Source organism: Taurulus bubalis (assembly GCF_910589615.1).
Source record: "Taurulus bubalis genome assembly, chromosome: 7".
In the NCBI taxonomy this organism is placed as follows: Eukaryota; Metazoa; Chordata; class Actinopteri; order Perciformes; family Cottidae; genus Taurulus; species Taurulus bubalis.
Window position 1 is genome coordinate 19,052,604 of NC_136595.1, and position 24,530 is coordinate 19,077,133.

Here is a 24,530-nt window from a genome sequence, read left to right on the forward strand (position 1 = left end):
TATCAAGTAAACGTCAGCTGCATGCACCAAGGCCTTTCTTTTCCTCTAAATGATACAGCAGTGGCGTTCAAAGCATTTCACAAACAGTTTGTTGCCAGTGAGATATACCAGTATGATAGAGTTTGTGAGAAATATGTGGACCGAAGCTGTGTCATCGATCCTGTTTCTGCTCCCAACCAGTCAAACAGTTAATAACTAATTCAGCATTGAGTATGGACGCAGACACTGGGTGGTATTGACTGGCCAGTAAATGGACCACTAATACCAGTTCGTTGAATGATGATCAGTAAAGAAAATGGATTGGCGCAGGTGTGGCGGACACCGGCAGCTCGAAATGTTGAAGTTGAACACTAGAGGGAGCAATTACATTAACACAATCATAACACCAGCTGCTGTCAGATCACATGGCACGTTCGCGCGTGGGTGTGTGTATGTGTGTGTGTGCGTGTGTATTTAATCGTGTAAATAAGAGAGCGAGAGCGAGAGAGAGAGAGGAGCACATGGACAGCTTGTAACACATTGTAATGTATGTGTGTCGTCTTCATTCATTTTTTATTCTTCACATAAGCCGCGTGCAGCCCCTCAAGACCTCTTTATCCTTTTGGCCCGTATATGTAGCCCAATGAGGTGTTCTCCCTTTAGCTCATAGTCTTCCTACTTAAGACGTATTGTAGCTGCAGAGGTTTACAGTCAATGAACCTTGAGGAGGGAGCGGCATCAAGTTAACCAGCGGGAGCTAGAATTATACCGGAAGTGTGATAATAATTCTTCCAATTTTAATCGCAAATTAAGAGCATGGCTACTTGTAGGCTTCTATAACAAGTTTAATTTGTAGCCTTCGATTTAAATGTAGTGTAATGCATTATTGTATGACTTGAATTAATTAGTTGTGTACACTTTCGTCATATTAGATGAATAAAATAACATTGTACATATACAATAGCATGTATTCTTTTAGCCACTATTTGTTTAACACTCTGCAACACCATGTGCATTTGTGTGTAATGATCGGGATTTAACAACATTTTATCTGAAGGCAGTTAGTTTTGTCATTGAGTTCTCACTGTGAATATCTAAATAACGACCACATTTTTACTGTTATTGTCATGAATATATCTTGTTATAGAGCAGTGGTACGTGAAGGCACTCCCAGGGGTACGTGATATTTTTTTAGATATATTTAAAATGAGCATCCATTAAATTGTAATTTCATTAATATTTAATAACATATACGTGTAAGCTAATAAACTTAATTTGATATATTCCATATTAAATCAGAAAGTCTTTTATTTTGACATTCTAACCGGAAGTCGTGTGTTAAAACACCGTAACTTTGCGGGCTCGTGTGAAAGGTTCATGGAGGGAGGGACGCTCGTAGAAAACCCGACAGGCTAGCTTCAGCAGAGTAGCAGCTAGGCAATTACAGAGGCGGCGTATCGGGAGAGGGTGGCTCACCGAAACTAATCAAAAGGGCCGTCCGGCACCTGAACCACAAATCGATTTTTATAAGCGAAGGCGATCAATCAGCCCGCGGTTAACCTTCGGTGAAACGCGGAAGTGTAATTCAACGTCAACGGTGTTTTTTTTTGACTTATTATCGGTGACAACATGGCTGAATGTGACGTTAGCATCGACAAGAATAAACTACCTGGAGTGAAAGAGGGTAACGTCCATAACATATTTGTGATTTAAGCTCTCTGTGTCGCGTCACACGTATCTAGTCGGTGGCACGAGGTTAATGTTAACTGAATGAACGCAGCTGTGTGTTTTCTTTTTTTTTTGGTGTTGTGGTGGATTGTTAGCATAGCTTGCTAGGTAAAGCTAGACTAGTGGACTGTATGCTGGGTTCAGGTAGACGGCACTGATTACAGATGCGACAGAAGATGATACAGCGATGCTTAAGCAGGGAGAAAAACATGTCGTCTTATTGTAGCCCACTTCTTTATTCACATAACGTTTGCATTATGGTTAAATGTCTGCAAATGGACATTACACTGTAATGGGTATACACAATCTGGTCTAAGAGTCAGGATATGAATAGCCTTAGGGCTGATCACATGGAGATGTTTCCATGTGGTCAGGTATGTGCAGGACCATATACTGTATTTGATGTGATGAAAGCTGCATGGACCCTGGCCTCTTCCTTTTTTAATTTCACATCAAATAATTTCCGGCCACACTCTGCTTTTGGCTGTAAAGTTGCTGCTTTGAAACATTATCTTGAGAGACTGTATTGCCAGCTAGAGAGAACCAATATCACCTCCCCATTCCTCATAACTTCTATAAAGAGCCACAACTTCAGTCTGCTACTGTTGCCGATGTGAAGGTGAAACGCAGGCAGAGTGCAGGTGTCTGGATGGGAAGGTGTGCTGGTGGGAAGGACCCCTCCCTGTTGCAGTGTGAAGCAGCTGCTCGGCAGGATGTTTGTTATTCTGGTCAGATAGCTGGAGGAACGTGCATTTCCCCCACTGTTTGGCTGGTCTGCAGAGGGAAAGCCTGAGAAAGCTGCTGGAAAAGTTTCAGTTTCATCCCTCGTGTGGAAGGAGAATAGTAAATATTGTGAGCTGTCTGTTCTGCTGTGCTGCAACTCCCAGATTAACTGGTCATGTAATTTGCCTGTAATCTGCATGCGAAGCACAAAGACTCGTGTCCTGTCGTCTTCGTGCATCTTGGTCTCAGGCTGATTTCCTGTGTCCAGCACAGCGTGATGGTGTGAGGACCGAAACCGTAGCAGCTGAAATACTTCTGTCACGTGTTGCTTTGTGTTGTGAAAACTAGACGGAGTGAAATAGGTTTTCCAAAATATCAAGCAAATTGTCACTCAAACCCAGATTTTTGGACAGTTGTTAAAAGGACTGTTTAAAGCTATACCGGCCAGAATACATCTAGTTTCTTGGCTAAGAATATTAAGCATATGGTTGAAAAATGTTCTGTGCTCGTCAAATCCCATACTGCTCGGTGGCAGTGGGGGGTCTCACCCCCCTCTTCACAGCATCTGTTTAAACCCAGTCACCTCCCACCTTATTCAGACGACAATCTGGAGCACGCATCTGTGTTTTGCTTGAATCCAAGCCTTTTTTTCTGTGCTTTTCAGTAATGCATGCTAACATCTCAGATCAATCCTTTGTGTAACATTAATATATAATGTATATATTAATAGTTGTCATCATATGAAAGAGTAGGCTAAGTAAATACTCTAAGTAAATTAAGTTATTCTTAAGCAAAACCCCTGCCAACAGCAGCGTGGTGCGTGTGACTGCTTGCAAGATGAAATCACGGCTTAATTTAGTTCTTCTATATTTGATGCCATTATGTTTTCACAAGTTTTGCAGCTGAATACAAGTTTCTTACTGCAGTATTTTAAGATGTGCAAAACGGAGCATGTTGACTGAACCGTAGATGCAGATGCTTTAATGTACATATACGCCCCTATGCTATAAGGGCCACATCCATAATTAGCTGAGGCGGTGGGAAAGGTCTTCAATGTCCCCATAGCTTCTGTTTCCTACACAACTGTCAGCATTTGAAGACGGGTGGATCCCGAGTATTCAATGAAAGAAAAGCTGCCTCATTTCAGAACAGTTCAGATGGGTCTGTGGTGTCAGGTTTTTATGAGGAAAACTACCCTCCTCCAACCGTTTGCACAATTGTTTCCAGAATGAATGTTCACAGCATTTTAGCAGTATCTGTAATATTGAATCTGTGAATGGAAAGTTTTTGCAGTTTAGATTTTTTTGTGAAGATGTGAGATTGAAAACTAGCAGTACAATACCTCACACTCTGTACAGATGAGTAAGATCATGATTTTAGCTAGAAGTGTGCAGTTTGAGTCCTAGAGAGTATAAGCCAAATAAATACCACAGGCTGCTGTTAAAAACTCAGCTTCAGTCAGTGTGACATCACTTGTTGGTTCAGATCTCATGCGGTCTGTAATATTTTTGCTCAAAACACCTGCCGTGTGGCTGACTAACGTAAGCATTGAGGTTACATCACCTGTTTAAAATACATTCTCGTGTACTGAATTTGCCTACATGTCACATTTTTGTCAGGCAGCTCAGGAACTTGAACCGGCAGCTTTTCAGTAGAAAGCTTACTTCTCCATTCGTAAGGCCCCTTGCACCTCTAAATAACTTTACAGAAAGTCTTGATTTAGACTTTCACAGTCTTGACGGCAAATGATGGTTCCTCATTTACAGTTTCACTTCATGTCTTTGCAGCTAGAAGATAACCAAACCACACAAAACGTGCCAGAAGGCAAAGCACTCGATCAGACTGAGAAACACTGTGTGCTGAACAGATCGTTTGATTCATCCAGTAGTCGCAAGGCAAATCCGTACATCACGTCAGCTCATCATATAAAGAGTCACCGAAAATATAATAAATTCACATTGCATTGACGACAAATCTGATCCGATGCTTGTGTGTTCTGGTTGGACCCTCCTGTTTTTGATTGTGGGCTAGATTTAAGGTCATTTTTTGATGTAAGCATGTGGCAGATGGGCCGGATGTTAAACACCTGAAACTGAACGTCAGATGGAGATCTTCGCATCTCAACTGCCTCAAGCGTGACTCGGACCCGCTGCATAACTGATCAAGCATGCAGAAGTTGAAACTCATTTTAAACTTTGGCTTTCTATGTATAGCTTTTCAATTTCCTGTTGCCTCCTCTCTTCTTTTTTTTCAGTGTGCAAAGACTTTGCTGTGCTGGAGGATCACTGCCTGGCCTACAACCTCCAGGAGCAAGAAAGTAAGACACTACAAATCAGCCATTTCTTCTTCCCCGCCCTCGTGTTTTTCCCTTAAGGGACGGGTAACTCCTACTCATTCATTCAAATAGGGGACTTTTATTTTATTTGTATGTGTCTGATCACTGATCTGTGGTCAACCTCAGTCGGGGAAAAGCTTGGCAGCTTTTTTCAGTCGAATTCTTTTTCCGAAAACTCATTCAGATACTGTAGGTTCATTCCCTCGTTCCGGACGGTCTGCTTAAACACTAAAGTCATTTATTGCTGTAATGTTTTCTGTATCGGTTGCGTCACTGTGGACTATTTTTGTCAAGCTTGCCTGCTGCATTTGTCCTGTAGGTCATTTAATGCTTACTTTGCAAAAGAACAAACTATGAAAGATGCTTTAGCGTAGTAGAAGAAAAATGAATGCAGTCCACAACGCTCCTCTTTTTCCTTCTGGAAAATGTTTCAAGTCTAACAAACTGCAGCGTCAGTGGCTGCAGCCTGATTAAGCCGACATAAAACCTGCTTCAGCCACATAGTTGACTGTGAATGGTGCAGGATGCCACTACAATACTATGTCCGGGCCGGGGCAGACTACAGTGGACTGGTGCATGTGATCTGGTTGGAACACAACAATTTCACAAAAAAAAGAAGCTGGATCTGAAGTTAGACGACACAGTCAGCTTAGCAAGGTTGTTTTTTGTCTGGAACACACTGAGCGATACCGTTGTTTCTGTGCGTGTGTGTCTTTCTAGAATGGAACATTTTGTGTGTACATGCTGTGCAAGTGTTTGTACCCGCATGACTCATTAAATGTGCGTGCGTGTGTGTGATTAGCCGGCATCTTTTTCCACATGATTTAATAAAGGCACTTTGGAGACTGACTAAAGAGGTTTCATTCCCTTGGGGGCAGATTTTTTTTCTTCTTCAGTATGTACATTAGAGTGACTTGAAAGTCTCATTATGATTTCAACTTTTTTATCTCTCAAAAGCTTGCTTTGCTTTCGGGATTCCGGTTAAAATTCTCCCAGGAGCTTCTGGCCGCTCGCTGAAGGAAATCTCCTGCTGAGTTTGGTTGAAAGGCCATTTTCTGACCCAGACATTACGAGGCCTTCCTTTTTATCAGACTCAAAGGAATACCTGCAGATGGCTAGTGGCCACTGCACTTCCTCATATCTGCACTCATTCACAAAGAAAATTGTGAATGAGCACTTCTTAAATTGCTTTTAGCTTGGGCAAGAAATTAGTATATCTTTGTTAGGCTTTTGATTTGAAGGGACGGTTACATTTAGAGGGTAGATAGTGGGAGCTTGAGTGCTTTTACGTATCTGCGGAGGGACAATAGTTTTCATATGTCACCATAAAAGGGCAAATTATGCAACAAGCTCTGCAAGAAAGGCCAGATGTCACCCAGCCATACCCTAAGTGCAGATTAGGCTCAGTTTTAGCCGTGATTAATTTGGTTTGGGCTGGCCTTGTGTTGTCATTAACCCTTTTAAAGCCTTTAGTGATCCATGAGCAAGGCTCGTATGCCTTTGTGGAAACACTAACTGATCTACTTTGAGCTGGAAAATCTTTGGTTCACCTTTGACCCTGGATGTCACTGAGGAGAATGCTGGTTGACGTAACCTGATGTTCTGCTAAATGTGTCCCTTTTTTTTTCCTTCCTTGATCACATCAACAGATGGTCATCTCAAATGTTTTTGTTAAAGCTGGCTTTTATTTGAGCATGAAGCATCCAAATTACATACTGTATGGGAAATATTTATTTCTGGCTGTGTCTGCACTTCTTTTCTGTTCTGGAAGGTTTTTTCTCTGCGCTGCTATGTCGGCGATTCAGAGAGTCCAACTTTCTCACCCTAACTCTCCTTTTGTTTTGTGTGATGCGAGACCTCGTCAAGGTTTGTTGAATGAACGAGTGTCACAATGTCTCGTCGTTTTGTTTTTTTGCTGCCTTGAAAGATTAATCAATTTTCCCATTGAGAAATGTGGCAATGGGTAAATGATAGCCTTATCTTGAGTTGTGACATCAGTTTCCCCCTAAAAATATGTTTTTATGTCATAAACGTAAACAATTGATCAGTGTCATCCAAAAAAATCAATGTCAACCCCTTGACTTTCATCAGGTCGCCGCAGCCGGTGACTCACAGTTTCCTCTTTCAATCCCACCAGTCGGAAAGCAGAAACTTTATGGAGCCTCTCACGGGTAAATTGCCAAACGTAATTTGGTCCGTTTCACATGAAAGCTGGGAACGGGTCGATAGCCAGGTGAAACTGAGCTGAGCGAGTGAGTGATGCTCTCCATGCTTACAAAGTGTTTGGAGTGCGTCAGCAAGCAGGATTTATCATCTGTTATGGCCCACGATGTGCCATCGCACAACCTTGGAACGGCACCTCCGCTGTCAAAATGTATTTATCAGTGACTAAGACCGGTCCTTGTTTATTACCAGAGACTGAAGCATCTGTGCCTCGCAGTGATCGTGTTCTCTTCAGACCATCGAGGCAACACTATTGCTTATCAGAGAGGAAACTTCAAGAATGTGCAGATCTGTAAATAAACCCTCAAGGGCTCTGCTGCTCATCACTCTTAATTCCTCATAACTCGTGCGGTCCAGCCTGCTGACCTACTCCTTTGTGCGCACACAAGTTTTAAGAGCGATGCTTATGTGTTTTTGTCGAACAGTCGAAAGCCACTTGGCGTCCAACGTCAACAAGAGCCGTCTGGTGCAGACGGACCTGCAGGTGGCCAAGAAGCTGCAGGAGGAAGAGGACCAGAGGGCCAAGGGCAAGAACCAGAAACGGCACACTGACATGTGGGTGACACACACGCACACACACCTACTTATATCAAAGAGCAATCCTAATGGGAGAAATCAACAAGAATACAGGGTTATTTAATATGATAAATGAGGTGAGATTCAACATTTACTTGCTGGATATAATTGCATATAATCATCAAGGTGTAGCTATAGCCATCCTTCTAAGTAGATAATTATGGACCTTTATTGGTTTAATTTCTTATATGAAATGACCCTCAACAAGAATCAGAATGCTTTTCAGCAAAAAGCTGTGTCTAATATGTGCTGCTTTTGTTGAGAGCATCTGTTTTAGATTAGTGTAATCTGGTGTAATTACTCCCAAACCCTGTGCGCCGACAGATGTATGAATCACCAGTGAAGTGCTCCATCACTCCCCCCATAATTCACTCCAAACTGGGGATGTCTTGCAGTCCCTATTCTTTCATTTAGTGTGCGCTCGAGAGCAACGGTTTAGCTTTGTTAGCCAGGTAAGAAATACTTATTATTCAGATTACTGAAGAGGATTACAGTCATACATTCAGTATCCATGCAATGCAAAAATACTTTACTCTTTTACAGTCTCTTTGTTATATAGACCACAGTAGGTTTGTGCTTGGAAAGGCTTCGCAACACAAGCAGCCCAAGTTATTGTGGTCTCTGTGTGGTGTCTCCATTCTTTATATCCCCGAAGTGTAATTATATTTTTTAAGGGGTTTGGGTTGGCTCCAGCTGCACGTCCAAACACAAAATTGACTGGCCGTTACCAAACATTGTTTTGTTGCCTCCGCTTTAGTCGGGACCAGGAGCTTCTCCAAAGCCCACTCAGAGTAAAGGTCCCCTTCCTTCTGATCCGCAATTTGAAATAATATAATATTGCTGGCTCGCAGCATAGTAAGATCACTGTTTCGCAAACACACAGGCATTGAGTAGTGGGCCTCCCCAAGGAGAAGCCAGATGCTCCACCATCGATGCAGGCAGGCCAAAGCTGCTGGTCGTGCTGGGAGCTCACACTGCCATCCAACCTGCACTTGCCAATGCCACTTCATATACACCCACTCTCAGACGTTTGACTAAATACTCACGGGGGGGATGCAACATCCCTTTGTTTATTTATTGGTACGTACCCACAAAGGAATATTAAGATGCCGCCGCATGTTTACTTTTGCACGTTTAAGTTCTCCTGATCTGTCGGCTGCCAGGGTCAAACACAGTTGCAGTTAAGCTGTAACTGGTCCTTTTTTGAAGTAAAGTATTACACTTGTGTTTGTCGACACGCACAAACTGGCCTCCAGGCAGATGGTGTTGTTGTCCAAATCGTGTAGTTTAAAAAAAGCAAGTGAGCAACAGGCGGTTTTCCTGCTCCTGCCTGGAGCAAACACTCGCTGCCTCTCACGACATATTAGATAACTTCACTGCTGATCATGTACCTTCGTTCCCTTCTGTGTTCCTCTGCTGTAACTTGATTATTGAAACTGTTATGCAGTGCTTTGTTCATTTGAATTTGAGGTACTAAACCAATACAGAGGAGAAATAAGGTATACATATTTGGATTTTAAACATTTTATTGTGGATGATATGCATGGGTATAAAAAGTTGAAACACTAGTGACATCGTGTTGATAGTTGTTATCATTATCAGCCTAACTTGTATTATTACAAACCATTACTGATGAACATTATTAGTTGTGGATTGTGTCATAAGCTGAATGTATGTTTTAATGTTCTCCAAACCCCTCCCTGTCTGCACTTCAGTGAGCGTCAAGACAATGAGATTGCCCAGGAGATTCAGGATCAACTGGTCCAACAGGCGGAGCAACAGCGGCAGCAGGAGGAGAAGGACGCGGTAGGAAACGCACACATTCGAAGATTTCTGCCCGTTCAAGCGCAAAGTTGGTTACATTCACCTGTCAGTGGCTTGACTTGTAGTATCAATGAACTGTTGCGGGCGAGTCGTTCCACTCGCGTCATCACTTTGTTTGTGCCTCCCAATTCTATTAATGTAGTAACAGCCATAGTGACCTGACCTGTTTTATTTTTTTACACAAAGTTTTAATTACTGTGTGTGTATATACACCTTAGATAAAGAGCTACGTATATGCTGATACTACAGTTTCAGGGTGTTTTTGTACATGTTTGTTTTTTCATGATATTGTTGATAAACACGACTTTTCCCTCACAATGATATTAGATAAAGGGCTACGGTTCAGTTGTGGTCCATCCAGAGCTGCCACTGTTTATATTTTGACAATACACTTATTGTCCTATAACAGAGTGTTTTTAATTGCCTGTAAGTTCAGGGAGTGATGGGTCTCATTGCTCCATACCTCTGTGAAGAAATGCACTACTTTACCTGACTAATGCACAAACATCAGGGAACGATGCACATCACCACTGTAATCTGATATGTTTGAAGCTAAACTCAACAAAGAAAGAAGAATATCAACCCAAAACAAATTGACATATTTGTTGCAGATGGGCCCACAACAGGGACATTTTCATAATCACGTGGGTCAACGTGTTTTGTTTTGTTTGTAGGCCATAGCTCGTAAGCTGCAGGAGAAGGAGATGAAAGAGGAAAGGAAGAGACAGAAGCAGCTGGAAGCTAACTTTGAGGAGGAGTACTTTGAGGATCACGGAGGTAGGGAGAGCACCACTGCCTCGTGTTAATGTGTGGCAGTTCCTGTGTGTGCGTATCTTCTATCTGTAAGGATAAGAGAGGAGATGTACCTCGTCTTGGCCAGGATTTTTTTCTTTCAGCACCGGATGTGTGCGGGTGTGCTTTTGATGCTGCACGACGATGGAGATTGTCGCTGACTCGAGGCGAAGATTTTTGAATGTATTTAGCATTTAAAAGCACATAATTAATCTTAAAGGGTGGCTTACATATTCCTACAGACAAACAATTTGTCACGTTGCTCCCATTGAAGAACAAACACCGCTGTAAATTTTTTTTTTTATCAGTGCTCCAGATTTAAAATGCATTTTAAATGTGCCTTGAGAGCAGATTTGACCTCAGATATTAGATGAATATCCAGTTAGTTTGTAACTAATGCGCTGAGAAAATAATTTAGATTTACCAACTAATGTCACAAATCTGTATTATGCTTCTGTAACACATTGGTGACTGTCTCAGTGTCACGTATTGGAATATGTTTCACGGTTTTTCATGCACACTTTGACTGCATGATTCATCCAACTGGAGGTCTGTTCATTTTCTACTGAAAGAGAAACAGCGGGTCATTTAAATGTTCATTGTCAAGCGACGCCCGATGTCAAGTAGGCGTTTCACCTCAAGATCGAGGTTCAATGCAGGTCCTATTTATAGCAAAATATTAAATGGCAATCGGCTATATCTTTCCCTTCAGATTAATAGACGCTCGGCTCTTTTCGCTGCAGTTTGTCAGCCTGGTGAATCTAATCTGGCAGATTGACTCCCGGTTTTCAGGCCACAGCATGTCCTTGCTGATGCTCTCTGCCCTGCTCTATTTATACTACAATATTTGAGCCATTGCCAGGCTCAATATGTTTGCAATATTGCCTTGCATGTTACATAACCACTCACCTGTAATGTCACCCTGCTGAGTGTGTGTTTGTGCATGCATGCATACAACCATGTCAGTGTCAATGTTCACGCAGTAAAACAAAGATTGAGGTCCTTTCTTTGACCTGCATCAAAGCTGAAGGTTCCTGACAACTTCACAGTATTTTATGCAGGTTATGAGATCGTAACTGTGCACAAAGGTGTTCAGATTTAGAGCACTTCACCATCTAGTGCTTGTGATTGTCTCATTTTTAAATCTCCACCCTACATGTTTTCATGTCCTCCTAGTGCACATGTTTACACACTCGTGCACTTATGTGAAATCACGGCTGTGTTTGTGTGGCGGCAATACCTGTCTCTGCTCGACAGATACACTCCTGGATTAAAAGTTAGGTGTTACAGAAGAGCAAACACTTAAACCAGCCCAGTCGCTCTGAGCAGGTACCAGTCAGGCTGTCTTTGAACTTGCTTTTCAAATGTTTGAACTCAAGCAAAGGCCCATCGATTTAGACGTCAAGCAGCCGGTTAGATAATTTGAATTCCACTGAGCTGACTGAGTAATGAGCCTCTGCTGTGTGCTTCCTCATTGTGGGTTTCCACTCATTTGTTTTCTTTGAAACTTTTGTTCCAGCATGATGGTTTTCATAAGAGATGAACATGTTGTTCTCAAGTTCTATTTGTGCATTGGGTATAAAACAGCGTTTGCTTTGTTGACATTAAGTGTGCTACATATTCCTTTTTAAAACCGTGTCCATCTAACAACACATGGTATTACATATTAAGGGTGTTACAGCACATATTGTTTGTTTGCTATGTCACGTCAAAAGATTAATATTACCATTTTGTTGCTGCTGTCCAAATAATCCCAGGGTAGGATCCACAACTCTGGACATGTTGGGTGCAGCTAATTCACTCTTTACATCTTTAGTAAGAACTTTGTCTTTTGATCCTCACAGGTGCTGTGTCTAACTCAGTGCTTACTAACCATCTTCGCTTAAATCATTCCTGTCTGTTTTTTTTTTTCTTCACGTTTCTATGTTCTCATCAACCATCATCATCATCATTCTCTCCATGCCGCCCTCCCTCCTTCTCTGCCCTGTTCAGCCGCAAGAAGACCCCTCGACTTGGACAAACCCACCCGTCTCAAATCAACCTCCCCAAATCGATATGATGCATATTCTCCACTGAGCCCACATCATCGTGATTACTCCCCAGATTATAGCTCAATAGAGCCCAAAAGGAGCAGGCACCCAAAGCAGGAGCCAGCTGCATCAAATAGCCGCTCCAGATATCCAGAGCACCACCTAGTGGCAGAAGGAGGGCGAAGCAGGCATGCAGATCCGCACCCAGAACACCTGTTGCCCTCTAGAGGCAAGCATGGGGACAGATACCCAGATTATGAGCCCACAGAGACTGGCAAAGCCAGGGGCCCTGGGAGGGACGACACAGACAGAGCGGTGAGGAGGAAGGACAGACCAGCCAGACCACCTCCACCACAGAGCCCCATAGAGCGAGACAAGGCCTGGGATAGAAAACATGACAGGGGCAGAGACCTGGAATGGGAGAGGCATATGGAAAAAGAGCACAGGAGAGACAGGGAGCCGGACCTCAGGGGGGAGAGAGCAAGAGGAAAAGACGGGGAAAGATCTAGAGATAGAGGACTGAGTGGGGACGGACAGAGAGAGAGGGACAGGCAGAAACAGAAAGACAAAGACAGACAACGAGCGAGAACCCGGAGCAGGGAGAGAGGACTTGAAGAGGAGCCGGGGCACAGCAGGGACGGTCCGAGGGAGGGCAGGGCTTCTTGGGAGGAGGGAGGGGGTGATGGTGAAATGGAAGGAAGGGCCCGGGGCCGGCAACGTATCCACTCCGGCCCCGAAGAGGTGTTTGACGAGCTGGAAGCGCAGGGTGGGGGTCATTCTCACCCCAACGGAGAGACAGGTACCGCCCTGAGCCCCCTTCTGTGCTCCGGAGGGGGTGTTTGTGTGGTGTGCTGGAGTTTCTTTTTTGCTTTGGCAATCTCAGGTGGTGGGTCGATCCAACAAATCACTAATGAAGACACTAATGTCCCGTTCTCTCGTGGATGACGACAATTCCACAGTAATTTCTGATGACTGATTTATATTTTTGATGGTTTGAAATGATTTGATTTGTTGCTGTGGCGTGCATTTGTGTATTGTCTGCTGGGTTGATGTTGCATTGAGCATGAAAAGATTACACTACTACTGAGACTGAAATGTGAGCTGTGATTAGCTTGTGTGGAATAGCCTCATAGATTTTCATGAGCTAAAATGTGGCATTCACAAAGGGTTTCAGGGCTGGTTAGCTGGTTGTAATCTTATTCCAAAGCTGTTGGAGGCATTTGACTAAACACGGTGATGAACACCAGCAGAGATGCACTGCAGCCCTTTTAGATGCCTTATAGCGTTAATCCACCTACAAATGAATCTATTTTAGTGCTGAAATGCTGACTCGATCAGTCAGAATATTATATAATTTTAATAATTAATTTATCAAGATAAAGCCCCTAAAAAAAATTGGAAAAAAATAATGATTTTATAAGAAAAGTCATCTATAATTTGCAAGCCTAATCTGTTGATATAATGTGCCGTCATCACAGGTCGTATTGTGCACCGGGTGAGTGGAGCAGTAATATCAGAAACTGCGTACGGAGTGACCGAGGCCACCAAGGGTTTGACGAAGCTTGATATCCGTGAGCAGGAGCTCAAGGACATGGAGGTGGCCAGGCTAATGCAAGAGGAGGAAATCAAGGTGAGGAAGGAAACGGGGATAACACTGTTTCATTTTAACATCTTTTATTTACACAAATAAACTAAATCCAATACTTTTGCAAAAATACTTTTTGAGTAAAATCAAGGTTGTTGTTTGCAGAGTATGTGTAAGAGAGTGTCTGGTGATTTCTGGGGTTGTTAATGATATAATGTGTTGCTATTGTGCAGCAAATTCTCAGCTAAAAGTATTTTCTTTATCTATCGTCTCTTCCCCCTTTTTAAGCCGCTTTCTTCTGCTGAAAGATCCCAAATCTTTTTACTGTGTCTTTTTAAAAGTACAGACATTAATACCTAAATATTGTAAGCCAAAACCAACCTCAGGCACTTAAACTTGGTATTACTGAAAGCTAAAAAGAGCAACGCCTCTGGATAATGGTAGAATGTGAAGTCATGTCGGATATAGAAAGTCATGCATGGAGCTGATAATAAATCTGGCATCAAAGGTCATGTCAATATCCGGCGCAAATACTGTATGAAAGAAGCACTCGAATGGTGCGATGTGATAAAGCGACATATTCTATTCTGCAAATGACTGGAAGTCTGGAAAAAACATACTGAAAGGCCTCAATCTTAGTCATTTCCTATGTTGTATAACGTTGGAACAATGTGTTCCACTTGTGGGGGAAATGTGACTTTTTGATTGTTCTCTGGTTTCAGGCGAGCAAGATGCATGTGCGTACAGCCCAAGTGGCGCAGGATGAGGTGAGTGGAAGTGTAGAAACTTGTCTTGTGCTGTCTGTCCTCCTTTTTATTTATTTTGTATTTCCTGAGCTGAGCCAATTGAATCGGCTTTTAACACTTGAGTTTATTAAACCCTGTCTAAACTAGACTTTTTCTGGCCTAAGATTATGTAAAAAAAAAAGAAATGAGCTACTTATGTACAAATGACATAGTTATTTGATGCCTTTTTTAAAAAGGTATTTAGCTGTGAGCAGGGTGTTTTCAGAAAACAGATCTCATATATACACACACACAGTATGTAAAATACAAATATGTAGTGGCATGAAACACAATCAACGTGTCGCCCAAACATCGACTCATGGAGGATACAGAGTTTTTTTTCTGTGGTTCTGTTTGACGTGAGATGTTTCTGATGTCTTGCCAGGAAATCGCCCGACTGTTGATGGAGCAAGAGAAGAAGGAGTACAGGAAGAATCGAGAGCGGGAGAACGAGAGAGAGCGGGAGAAGGAGAAAGAGAGGGAGAGGCTGGAGAGGGAGAGGGAGAGGGAGAGGCTGGCCATAGAGAGGGAAAGGGAGAGGGAGAGGCTGGCCATGGAGAAGAAGGCAATGGAAAGGAGGCGGCCAGAAGGAGACTACAGGGTAATTTGCCTTAACCATACTTAATTTTATAGTGTGCTTTGAGATGAAATGTCTTTGCAGCATCTGCCTTTCTTTTATATAAAAGTGTATTTCCACTGCGGTTCTAGAACCATAATCATTTGTGTTGGTTTGCAGCCGAGCTCAGAGGAAGTAGTCCGGCCCAGAACACGAGATGAGTACGAACACCAGAGGCAGAGGAACCACAACAAGCCGGCCGGGTACCAGACCATTACTTCTTCAGACAAGATACTTCCAGTTAGTCGAGAAGTATCCATTATTTCATCCATTTTCTGTCTCTGTTTTTCTCTGTCCATCTCAGGCCTCCTCAGCCTCGTGCACACGACTATGAGAATGTGAACTCTAGCTACGGCTACTCGGACCACCCTGCTCCCCTTCGCGGCCCCTCCAGACCTGAGGCTGCGTACAAAGGTACGATGCATTTCTGAGTTTAAGGAGCACACTGGTGTTCATCAATGTGATATCTCAGGAACGCCTGGAGGGAATTGTATTACACTGGCACAAATATCTACTTGGACTCGAGGATGAATGAACTACATTTTGGAGGTCAAGGTCACTGTGAACTCGCCTCCTTCCCATTGTTGTGAACACGATATCTCAGGAAGGTCTGGAGGGAATTTCTTAAAATTTAGCACAAGCGTCCACATTGAATAAAGGATGAACTGATTCAAATTTGGTGGTCAACGGTCACTCAAACAACAAATACTTAGCCATAACTCCAGAATGAATGTGCTAATAATGGCAATTATTAAGAATGAAGTAATGACATTTTGAACAGATGTGGATATAAGAGGCAACCTAACTGGTTGACGGCGCGACCACCATGAGGTGGTATATATATCTTATCTATAGGTTGAGATTATTTTACTTGGGACTGTTCGCACCCCCCTCCTATAATGAATCAATACAAAATTAAATTGACTATAGTATGTAAATAAGTAAGTTGTGGCTTTCAGGTTAGGTTATCCCCTATACTAAAAACTATGGGGTGCAACAATCTATCATTTTAATATTGACTCTTGATTAGTTTCTCAATAAATAATTGTATCCGTGAATAAAATTGTGAAAAATAACCATTGCACAATCCAAGAGTGCAAAATGAGCCCAAAATTGTTCGTTTTTCTTAGACTATCACATAGCCTTTAGTGGTATTATTATTATGGTGTACCAGGGAATTTAGAAATCCTGATGTTTAATAGCATCAGAAATACGGATGCTGCACTGTCTATGACACTGTGTTGTTGTGAGTATTTTAGTGTTCTGCACTCGCCACCAGAGGTCAGTCTCTATGGTGTAACCCAGCGGTTCCCAAACTTTTTAGGCCACGCACCCCCTTCTACATCCAGACCGGGTTCACGCACCCCCAAAACCCCACACCTTAAAAAAAAACGCAACAGAGCCTATTTATAGCCGCATAAAATCAGACCAATGCGAGAACTGTTTGCTCGCGCGTGGCGTTTGTTACAAGATTTAGTCCGCTGTATAAATTTCAGTTACACAAGGCGTCACTTTTAAAGAGCAATAAGGATGGCGAGGACACACGCACAGGCTCAGAGGCAGATTGCATTTCACATGTATTTACTTAAACACAGTAAGCCACGTAAAGAACAAAGAGTGGCACATGCATAGGCTCAGAAACGGATATAAATAAAAAAGGAGGCTCCAGGGGTGCGCGCACCACACTTTGGGAAGACCTGGTGTAGACCCAACACATGAATAAGAACAGCAATTGTTTTTGGCTGTTTTGTGACTCTTCCAATTTTGATCTAAAAAAATGTAAGGGGCTTCTGACTTGCACTGGCATGCTTGGTGTTCAGGTGGCGGCGCAAATAAGAGGCTTCAGAAAGCTGTTAGCCAGAACCTCACTGCACAGCACGCACTGTGGCTTCGGGCAATCTGCATTGCCAATCCAAGTGAAGCCCAGACCCAGATAATCGTTTCCTCTTTTTTCACCTTGACTCCGCGATGGGTCTCTGTGCTCCCGCTCCGTCTCCTCTTTCTCTGACTCCCGGTCGATTTCTTCTCCCGGTCTCTGCCCAACGCACCTCTCCGTTTCTCTCCCTCCGGTTCCTCCCTCTCTCTCTGTCCCTCTCCTCTTTTATTACTGATAGCTTCAGATGTCCCACCTGACAGCTTCCCCGATTTCAGCCAGTTTAACATATTTTCATGGATGTTGCTGAATAAATGAAATGACGTTAGGTGCACAAGCTAGGCTAGCTTGTGTGTCCGGAAAAGACAGTCTGGCGGCCGGACCGGAAGTGAATCTATTTATTAAATTGTACGTTTTTAATTGTAATTAAATGTAAATCTTACAAATCTTTTTTTAAATTATGTTTAATATTAATTATTACACCATTAGACCACCATTACATTTTTCCTCTCGCGCACCCCCTAGAGGCAGCTCACTTTGGGAATCCCTGGTGTAACCGACAGCTAAGCTCATGAAGATGGCAACTGAGAGTTTTAGGTTTAGTCTTCTTTCCAGTCATATACTGTGTACCACAGTGAAATGTCAGGTAGGTATGAAAACACAGATACTACCCCAGCTTACTGTGACAAAGAAAAGGCAGAAAATCTGAAAACAGCCAGTGTTTGGCTTTTTTGTTACAAAATGTACTTAAACAGTCACTGAACAAATTATCAAAGTTGCCAGATGATTTGCTTTCAATTGACTAATCGATCAGCTGTTGCCACACTGCTGAAATGAACACATCCATGATCAGTTCAACTTCAGTGAATGTACGCTTTTACATTTGGTGTTTCCTGCCGATGAAGGTGATGTTTGTATGCTTGTTTCACGTGACCCGAGAGCAGTTAGCATAATCAGAAACGAGCAGGAATAAATTCCAGATCTCAAAGAAGATAGACTGATGTCCAAAAAGTGCAAAAACTCTACAACTACAATCAACAACTTAGATTGCAGTGCGATGTATGAAGTTGCTGATGGATCTCTCTTGTCTCCTCCTTTTCTTCCAGGTGCCCATCACAAGCGGTGACTCAGGCTCTCTACCGACGTGCTGTCAGTCCTTCTTCGTCCTTTTTTTCTTCATATATTTATCTCTTTGTTTTCAACCATTCACACTCTTTTGATCAAACGCCTTGGGACAATCTACTGAGTTGGCAATGGGATTTCTTCTTTAATACCCTCCAAAGTTGGCCCAGAGTTAAGGAAGTGGGGTCTGTGGGTGCTGGAACCACTCATTGTTTTTTAATTTGTAAATTGTGTTTAATATTATTTCTTTTATCTGACACAACATCAAGACGAGCCAAAATAGCAGCCTTGTGACATTAACTCCCCCTGATTCTTAGCTGTTGACATAAAGGAAGCTGATCTTTTTTATGGTCATCATGTGCTGATGTTCCTCCCATCTGTGGACCATGCCATCCCAAGGGCTCAAAGCCTCTGCTGGATATAACAACGCAATCTCACGATTCCTCATGACTCTTCACGGGACGTGCCTGTCTGGTCCAACTCGGCTGCTACAGTGTCTTAGCTACCAACATGGCAGCTGCTTTGTAACCCCGCGCTGCAGTTCTGTTCTCTCGTCATGCTGTTCAACGAGGCAACACAGGCCCCATTCACGTGCCAAACAGCGTCCGACTCCTGAGGAATACGCTTCTGTTACTGTATTCAACAAACGACAAAATAAGCCTTTATCAAGATGCTGGTAGTTTTGGCTTTGACGTGTTTTACCATCTAGTACCAGTGCAGAGGAGGTGGAGCTTTGTGATCATCCATGGACATGTAATTGGCTGTTGGCTGTCTTCTGCTTGTGAGGGGAACTTTGTAAGCCCATCACCCTTAAAACTGGATGGATGATGTTCTGTGTATGACTCACTGTTTATGTGCATGCTTACTGAAAGTGTACAACTGTGTACATGCATTTCAGCTCTATATCAAATTGTCTGGCTCCCTGTTGGTCTGAAAGGGCTCAAGCCACAAAATGCCAACACTCTTTTTCTCTGTAAATTAACAAACTGTTGGCTCATGTACTGCTGTACAATATATCTCTTTTCTGCCACTATTTCATATCGACTCGCCATTTACAAACACAAACTGGCCCATTTTAAAAGGAACCAGTACCAAAAGGAAATGCATGTACATTGCTTGTCTGTGTCAAACCTGAATTCATGCTTGTGCTTACGGCACAGACGTGCAATTGAATATTTGCTCTTATGTTTATTTAAATGTAAATATCCTTTTTATTTTCATTTTTTTTTACTTGTGCTACCATGTTATGTCCCCCCGTATCTTGTGTCCCTCTACTCATCTTTGTTCTGAAAAGGGATCTTTATATTTTATTTTTATACAATATTTTGTTGGTCTTTCCTCAAATTGTTCCCTTAATTTCTATTCCCCCTTGCTCACTTTTGTTTCAAGCTCAAAGGCAGACATTACTTCCTGCCTGCTGTAAAGACAAACATTCCCACAATAGAAGTACATCTGGATGGAGGGAAATCAGTCACCAGATCTACTCAAATATATATTACTGCTCAAAGGGACCTATTTTTGTGTTTTTACTACTCCGGGATCCAATATTTTCTGTTCATATTGAATAATAAGGATGAGTTAAATGAAGAGCACAGTACAGCCTTTGAGTTAACGGAGGCGCTTGTGAAGGCCACGAAGTGATTCAGTCCCTGAACATTTAGTGCTGCTTACAAGTTCTCGCGTTATAATAAATGTTGCTGAAATTGTAACCGTTTCCAAAACGATTCCCTTCCTGTTCAGAGAATTGTGAGACGTTTGCATTGCCGCGGACAAACACGCAGGTGTTTTTGATTTATAATATGTGCTAATTGCTGTAGACGGAATGAGATTTGTGCCGTCTGTTTATTTTTTCAGGGATTTGAAAATGGGGGGAAAGGTTATTGTGGACGTAGCAGAGCCACCACACCCACCAAGGTGGGACTCCTTATTTATTCTTTGGTGAGGGCACCACCGTGTGGACATGTTGGCAATTGAAAACAAATGTACAACTTAGATCTAATTGGGATGTGTCTTTGTATTTGTGGATGTTGTGCATCAGACATTACTTTGGAATAGAGTGCTGTCTACATACATTGAGTGCTACGTCTTTAATTTTCTTTAATCCAGGGCTTGTATGCAATCTGCCAATTATAATCAACACATTGTGTTGAAACTTGCTGTATCAGATTTTTTTTTTTTTTTAAAGTAAAATGAATTAACAAGTTGCTTTTACTTATAACATCTCAAAATAAACTATCAGCATTTCCACTGCTTATGAATATGACTTTCATTTGGTCACAGAAACGACGCTGTTCAACAAGGAGGATCAGGCCTCAATGAGACAATATCTTTGAGTCATTTGTTTACACTTTTATTTTTGGAATGTCACTAACACAGATTACGTCTTGTCTACCTGTAGTAGTTTAATTCCCAAGAAATACAAACACCCAGAGCAAAAAGACTTGAAGTGTTTATCTTCAGCTGCATGCTCTTTCCTCTGACCTGCTGGAACATTTGGCCCAGGGCGAAGAAATTTCCTATTTAAATTGTTCCAATAATGGTTGACACCCAGGATCACCTAAAGGTTACATTATGTCTTACTCCCCTGTTATGTAGGTTACACAGGTCAATATGAAGTTTGCACATACAAATATGAACTACAAGACCAGAAAACTGTTCCATATTCAGTAGTGACTGCTGTATATGCATTTTTTTCTCATCTTTATTTCAGAAGAGATTAATTCACTAGAAAGATATGCTAATTTAACATTTGTCCTAGTTTTATATAAAAAGGCTTTGATCCAGGACCAATCCTTTCATCTCTTTATCTTTAACTCAATCATGCTCAATGTATTTATTGTGCAATATTTTCCTTGTGTCAGTCTTTTATTGCCAGCATTTTTAATACATCATGCCCCTCTAAAGGAAAGTACCGAGTTACACCCTTCATCTGAGAACGGCTGCGTGGATCTGGTTCACCAACATACCTGAGATACTGATGCCTCCTCTGCAAGTGGTAACACCACAGCCATGCCCTCGGTGGGATATGTCACAACTAAACTACACCTCCATAACCAGAAGAGTGGCTGCTTCTGCTGGGAGATTAAAAAGTTTCTAAACAGAACAGGATATCCGTTCTATCTGGTGAATTATAAAATAAAATGCTCTTTAGATGAGATTTCTGATGAATCACACAAAAAGATTAGACAAAGTCTGCCAACATTTGACTGGTAGCTTTTTACCAATGCACATATGCTACAATGATTATGCAGATTTGGGCTATACTCTAAAGACAAACAGCTGAGCTCAACAGTATTTTTTTATTTATTTATAAACAAACATGATTTTTTTTGCTAAAGTACAGATCAATTTTGCAATACAACCTAAAAACTGCAGTCGCTCTCAAACAAATAAAAATCCATCCAAACCTCCATTGTGTCTGGCGGCTCTCTCTTTGGTCTTTGGATGCACATTACACACACGACCAGAAACAATGACTGAATTTTTTGAACACAGAAATTCCCAGGCAAAGTTTCCAGCAGTGCGGGTAACATAAATGCTGTAAAAAAAAAAAAAAAATCAAACTACATTTAAAAAAAATCCTGTAAAGAGAAAAGAAAAGTTATTGTTTTGCATGTCAACAACAGAGGCCTGTAGTTCTGCGTCAGTAGAAGGCCTACACACGTTTGAGCGCGCTGCTCACTGCATCACAAAATACACACACAATGATCCTGGAGCTCATAATTTGCAGGCAAATATTGAGTCATAGTCATGAACTCGAACTCTTTTGAGATGTTGCTAGTTAATTAATTTGACTCAGTGTCCCTCGGAATCCTTCAGCACACGCAACAGGTGTTTGCGCTGAATAAAGAGCACGGTGGCACGCATCCTAACCAACGTGTTAACACTGGCTTGTGCACAGTGTTGCAGAACAGTAACTGGTAAGTTAACTCACCTGTCCACCGATCATTCAAATGGCACGAGAGGGATGCACTCCTGCTGCTGTAGCTATTTACCGATCAGTGAAATTGACTCTGAGGACTGAATGCATGTTCCGTGTCTCACCTGGCAGGTAAAAAGCTGAGTGCAGCTGTCTATCAACTGCAGCACGCCGTGTTGAGACACGAAGACACACCCACTTATTAGAGAGAGAGAGAGAGAGAGAGAGAGAGAGAGAGAGAGAGAGAGAGAGAGAGAGAGAGAGAGAGAGAGAGAGAGAGAGAGAGAATATCACACTTTCTGGAGGTTTCTGTCCATCCAGGTTAAGTCTATCAAAATGTAAATCCTGCACAGAGAGGAAAATAAAAGCATGTGCTCACGCGTACACTCTTTGATATGATTTTGTAAAGGAAAAAGCAACAGTCGTTTAAATCCAACGCATTGCATGTGTTTTCTCCCTCTCTGTCTCTCGAAGCCTGGGGCGCACCTTCAGGAAAAACCGGTGGAGGGAGTCACAGAATAGTTAGTCAGACACTCAACTGATCCAACCCTCAGCATGCAGAGAGAAGCTAACCTCTGTCTTTGTTATGGGAGGGAAGCAATACATCAGTAATCGATTAAAATATGAAATGTAGAATAACATGAATTAATAAAGTTGTTTAAACGCCATTGCCCGTTTTAATCTGAGCACTTTATACACTAATGCTCTTGGTATTAATCCTACACAGACAGGAGTGCCTCCGCAGAATTGTGCCACACCTTCAGACAGACACTGTTCCAGAATAAATGAACCTATCCACATACTGTATATATATACACATGGCTCAAAGTCTAACATGAATCAGTACAGAATGCATTTTATTAAGATCACTTGATATGAGGTATAGCCGTATATAGTATCAAACTAATGTGAGACATGACACTTATATTTGTGGCCATATGCATAATGGTCATCGCATCTAATCCCATGTTTTAATTCACCCTGGCTCAAAACGTCCTAACGACCTAATTATTATAAGAATGACACGCATAGCCCTTGAGAATAGTCGGCCTTGTTGTAAAGGTCATAATGGAGCTGCAGATGACATGTCCTGAATGCATGTGAACGAAAGCAAACATTCCCATCGTAGGGTGTAAAGAATGAGGCAGGCCGTTGGGCCTGAGGCGCTCTGTGCTGTGCCTGGTACAGGAATGACACCGGACTGGTTTGGAGCAGCACCAAGGCCCATCTTTGCAGGGAGTCACCCTTGAATGCATGCCAAAGCAATTATCCAGTGCTTTGTTTTAGCTTGCACAAAAGGACACAGTAGCACCGGATTTATTGCAGGATATTGATCACTGGTACAGTTCTACTTAAGAGCAAATGTCCATAGAAACATCGTAGAAGATTGAATATAAGAAATACAGAAAAGAACATATTGTTTTTTTTTTTTTAAGTTAGAGCACCAACATATAAATATGCATTGACTTTGAATTGCAGTGTTTAATTCTCACATTAAAGTTGTTCATGGCAGTTCAGACATCTTGGGGACAGCCGTTTGTTTGGCTTTCAGTCGACTACAGATGGCACAGATAGGTCTTTATAACACCTTGAATAAGGAAGCTAGCGCCGTAGTAGCACTTTAGTGGCACTTAAATAGCACTTACTTAACTTTGTTGAAGAAATTGTACTTTCTTGATTCTTGTTGTTCTGAGTTTGTACTCATGGTTGAATGCACTTATTGTAAGTCGCTTTGGATAAAAGCGTCAGCTAAATGAAATGTAATGTAATGTATAACAAAAGGCATTTTGACATGGTCACAGAAGGAAAAGCACAGGTCTAAATAATAAAATCAATGATGGCTGAATTCCATAGATGCTTCAGTTTCAGTGTCCTGGTATTGTGCGTACTGGCTCACTGTCCCAGTGTCAGGAAGTACTGGAACACTTGAATAGAACAGATTGTTAATGTTACTAACACCTGTGGTTTTCGTACTATGTTAAATCATAATGTCTGCTCTGAAAAAGGCCTGTCGGGAAAAATCAGCCTGGCAATCTTTTGAATTACTTTACAATGTTTATCATGTTTCAGGGTTCTTGCTGAGCAGTTTTTTTGTGTTCACAGGTTTGACACGACTAACTTTGGGAAGGCATGTTGTTCGTAGAGTGTAAACTGAGGACCTCAGTCCCTAACTCTCCTGTTCAGGGGAATAAGTGCTGTAAAATATATCTCTCTCAAATTCAAAGGCATTGTCCCTGACCTATAGAGGACCCAAGAAGTCCGGCCCAAGAAGTCTTGTTTATATACATGTGGCCTCTTATACATCTTCTGTTAACTAGGGCACTACTGCTGCCGAGCAGCACTCCAGTAGGGGAGAGAAGAAGAAAGCTTGCACCATCTTTGATTTTACATGTTGCATATAGACTTTTGGAAAACATGTT

The 24,530-nt window shown here is 42.1% G+C and overlaps 1 protein-coding gene across 1 annotated transcript; it reads left to right on the forward strand.

The window, feature by feature from the left end:
- Nucleotides 1-1,608: 1,608 nt before the first annotated feature.
- Nucleotides 1,609-20,441, forward strand: ccdc50a (coiled-coil domain containing 50a; the record flags this gene model as incomplete). The annotated part of the gene is made up of 13 exons (XM_079220780.1): nt 1,609-1,663; nt 4,685-4,747; nt 7,414-7,543; nt 9,280-9,370; nt 10,063-10,165; nt 12,173-12,635; nt 12,810-13,009; nt 13,689-13,840; nt 14,518-14,562; nt 14,966-15,181; nt 15,317-15,399; nt 15,501-15,610; nt 18,176-20,441. 13 exons carry the CDS (start codon nt 1,609-1,611, stop codon nt 18,193-18,195), a joined length of 1,731 nt encoding a protein of 576 aa, XP_079076906.1. The 3' UTR covers nt 18,196-20,441.
- Nucleotides 20,442-24,530: the final 4,089 nt, after the last annotated feature.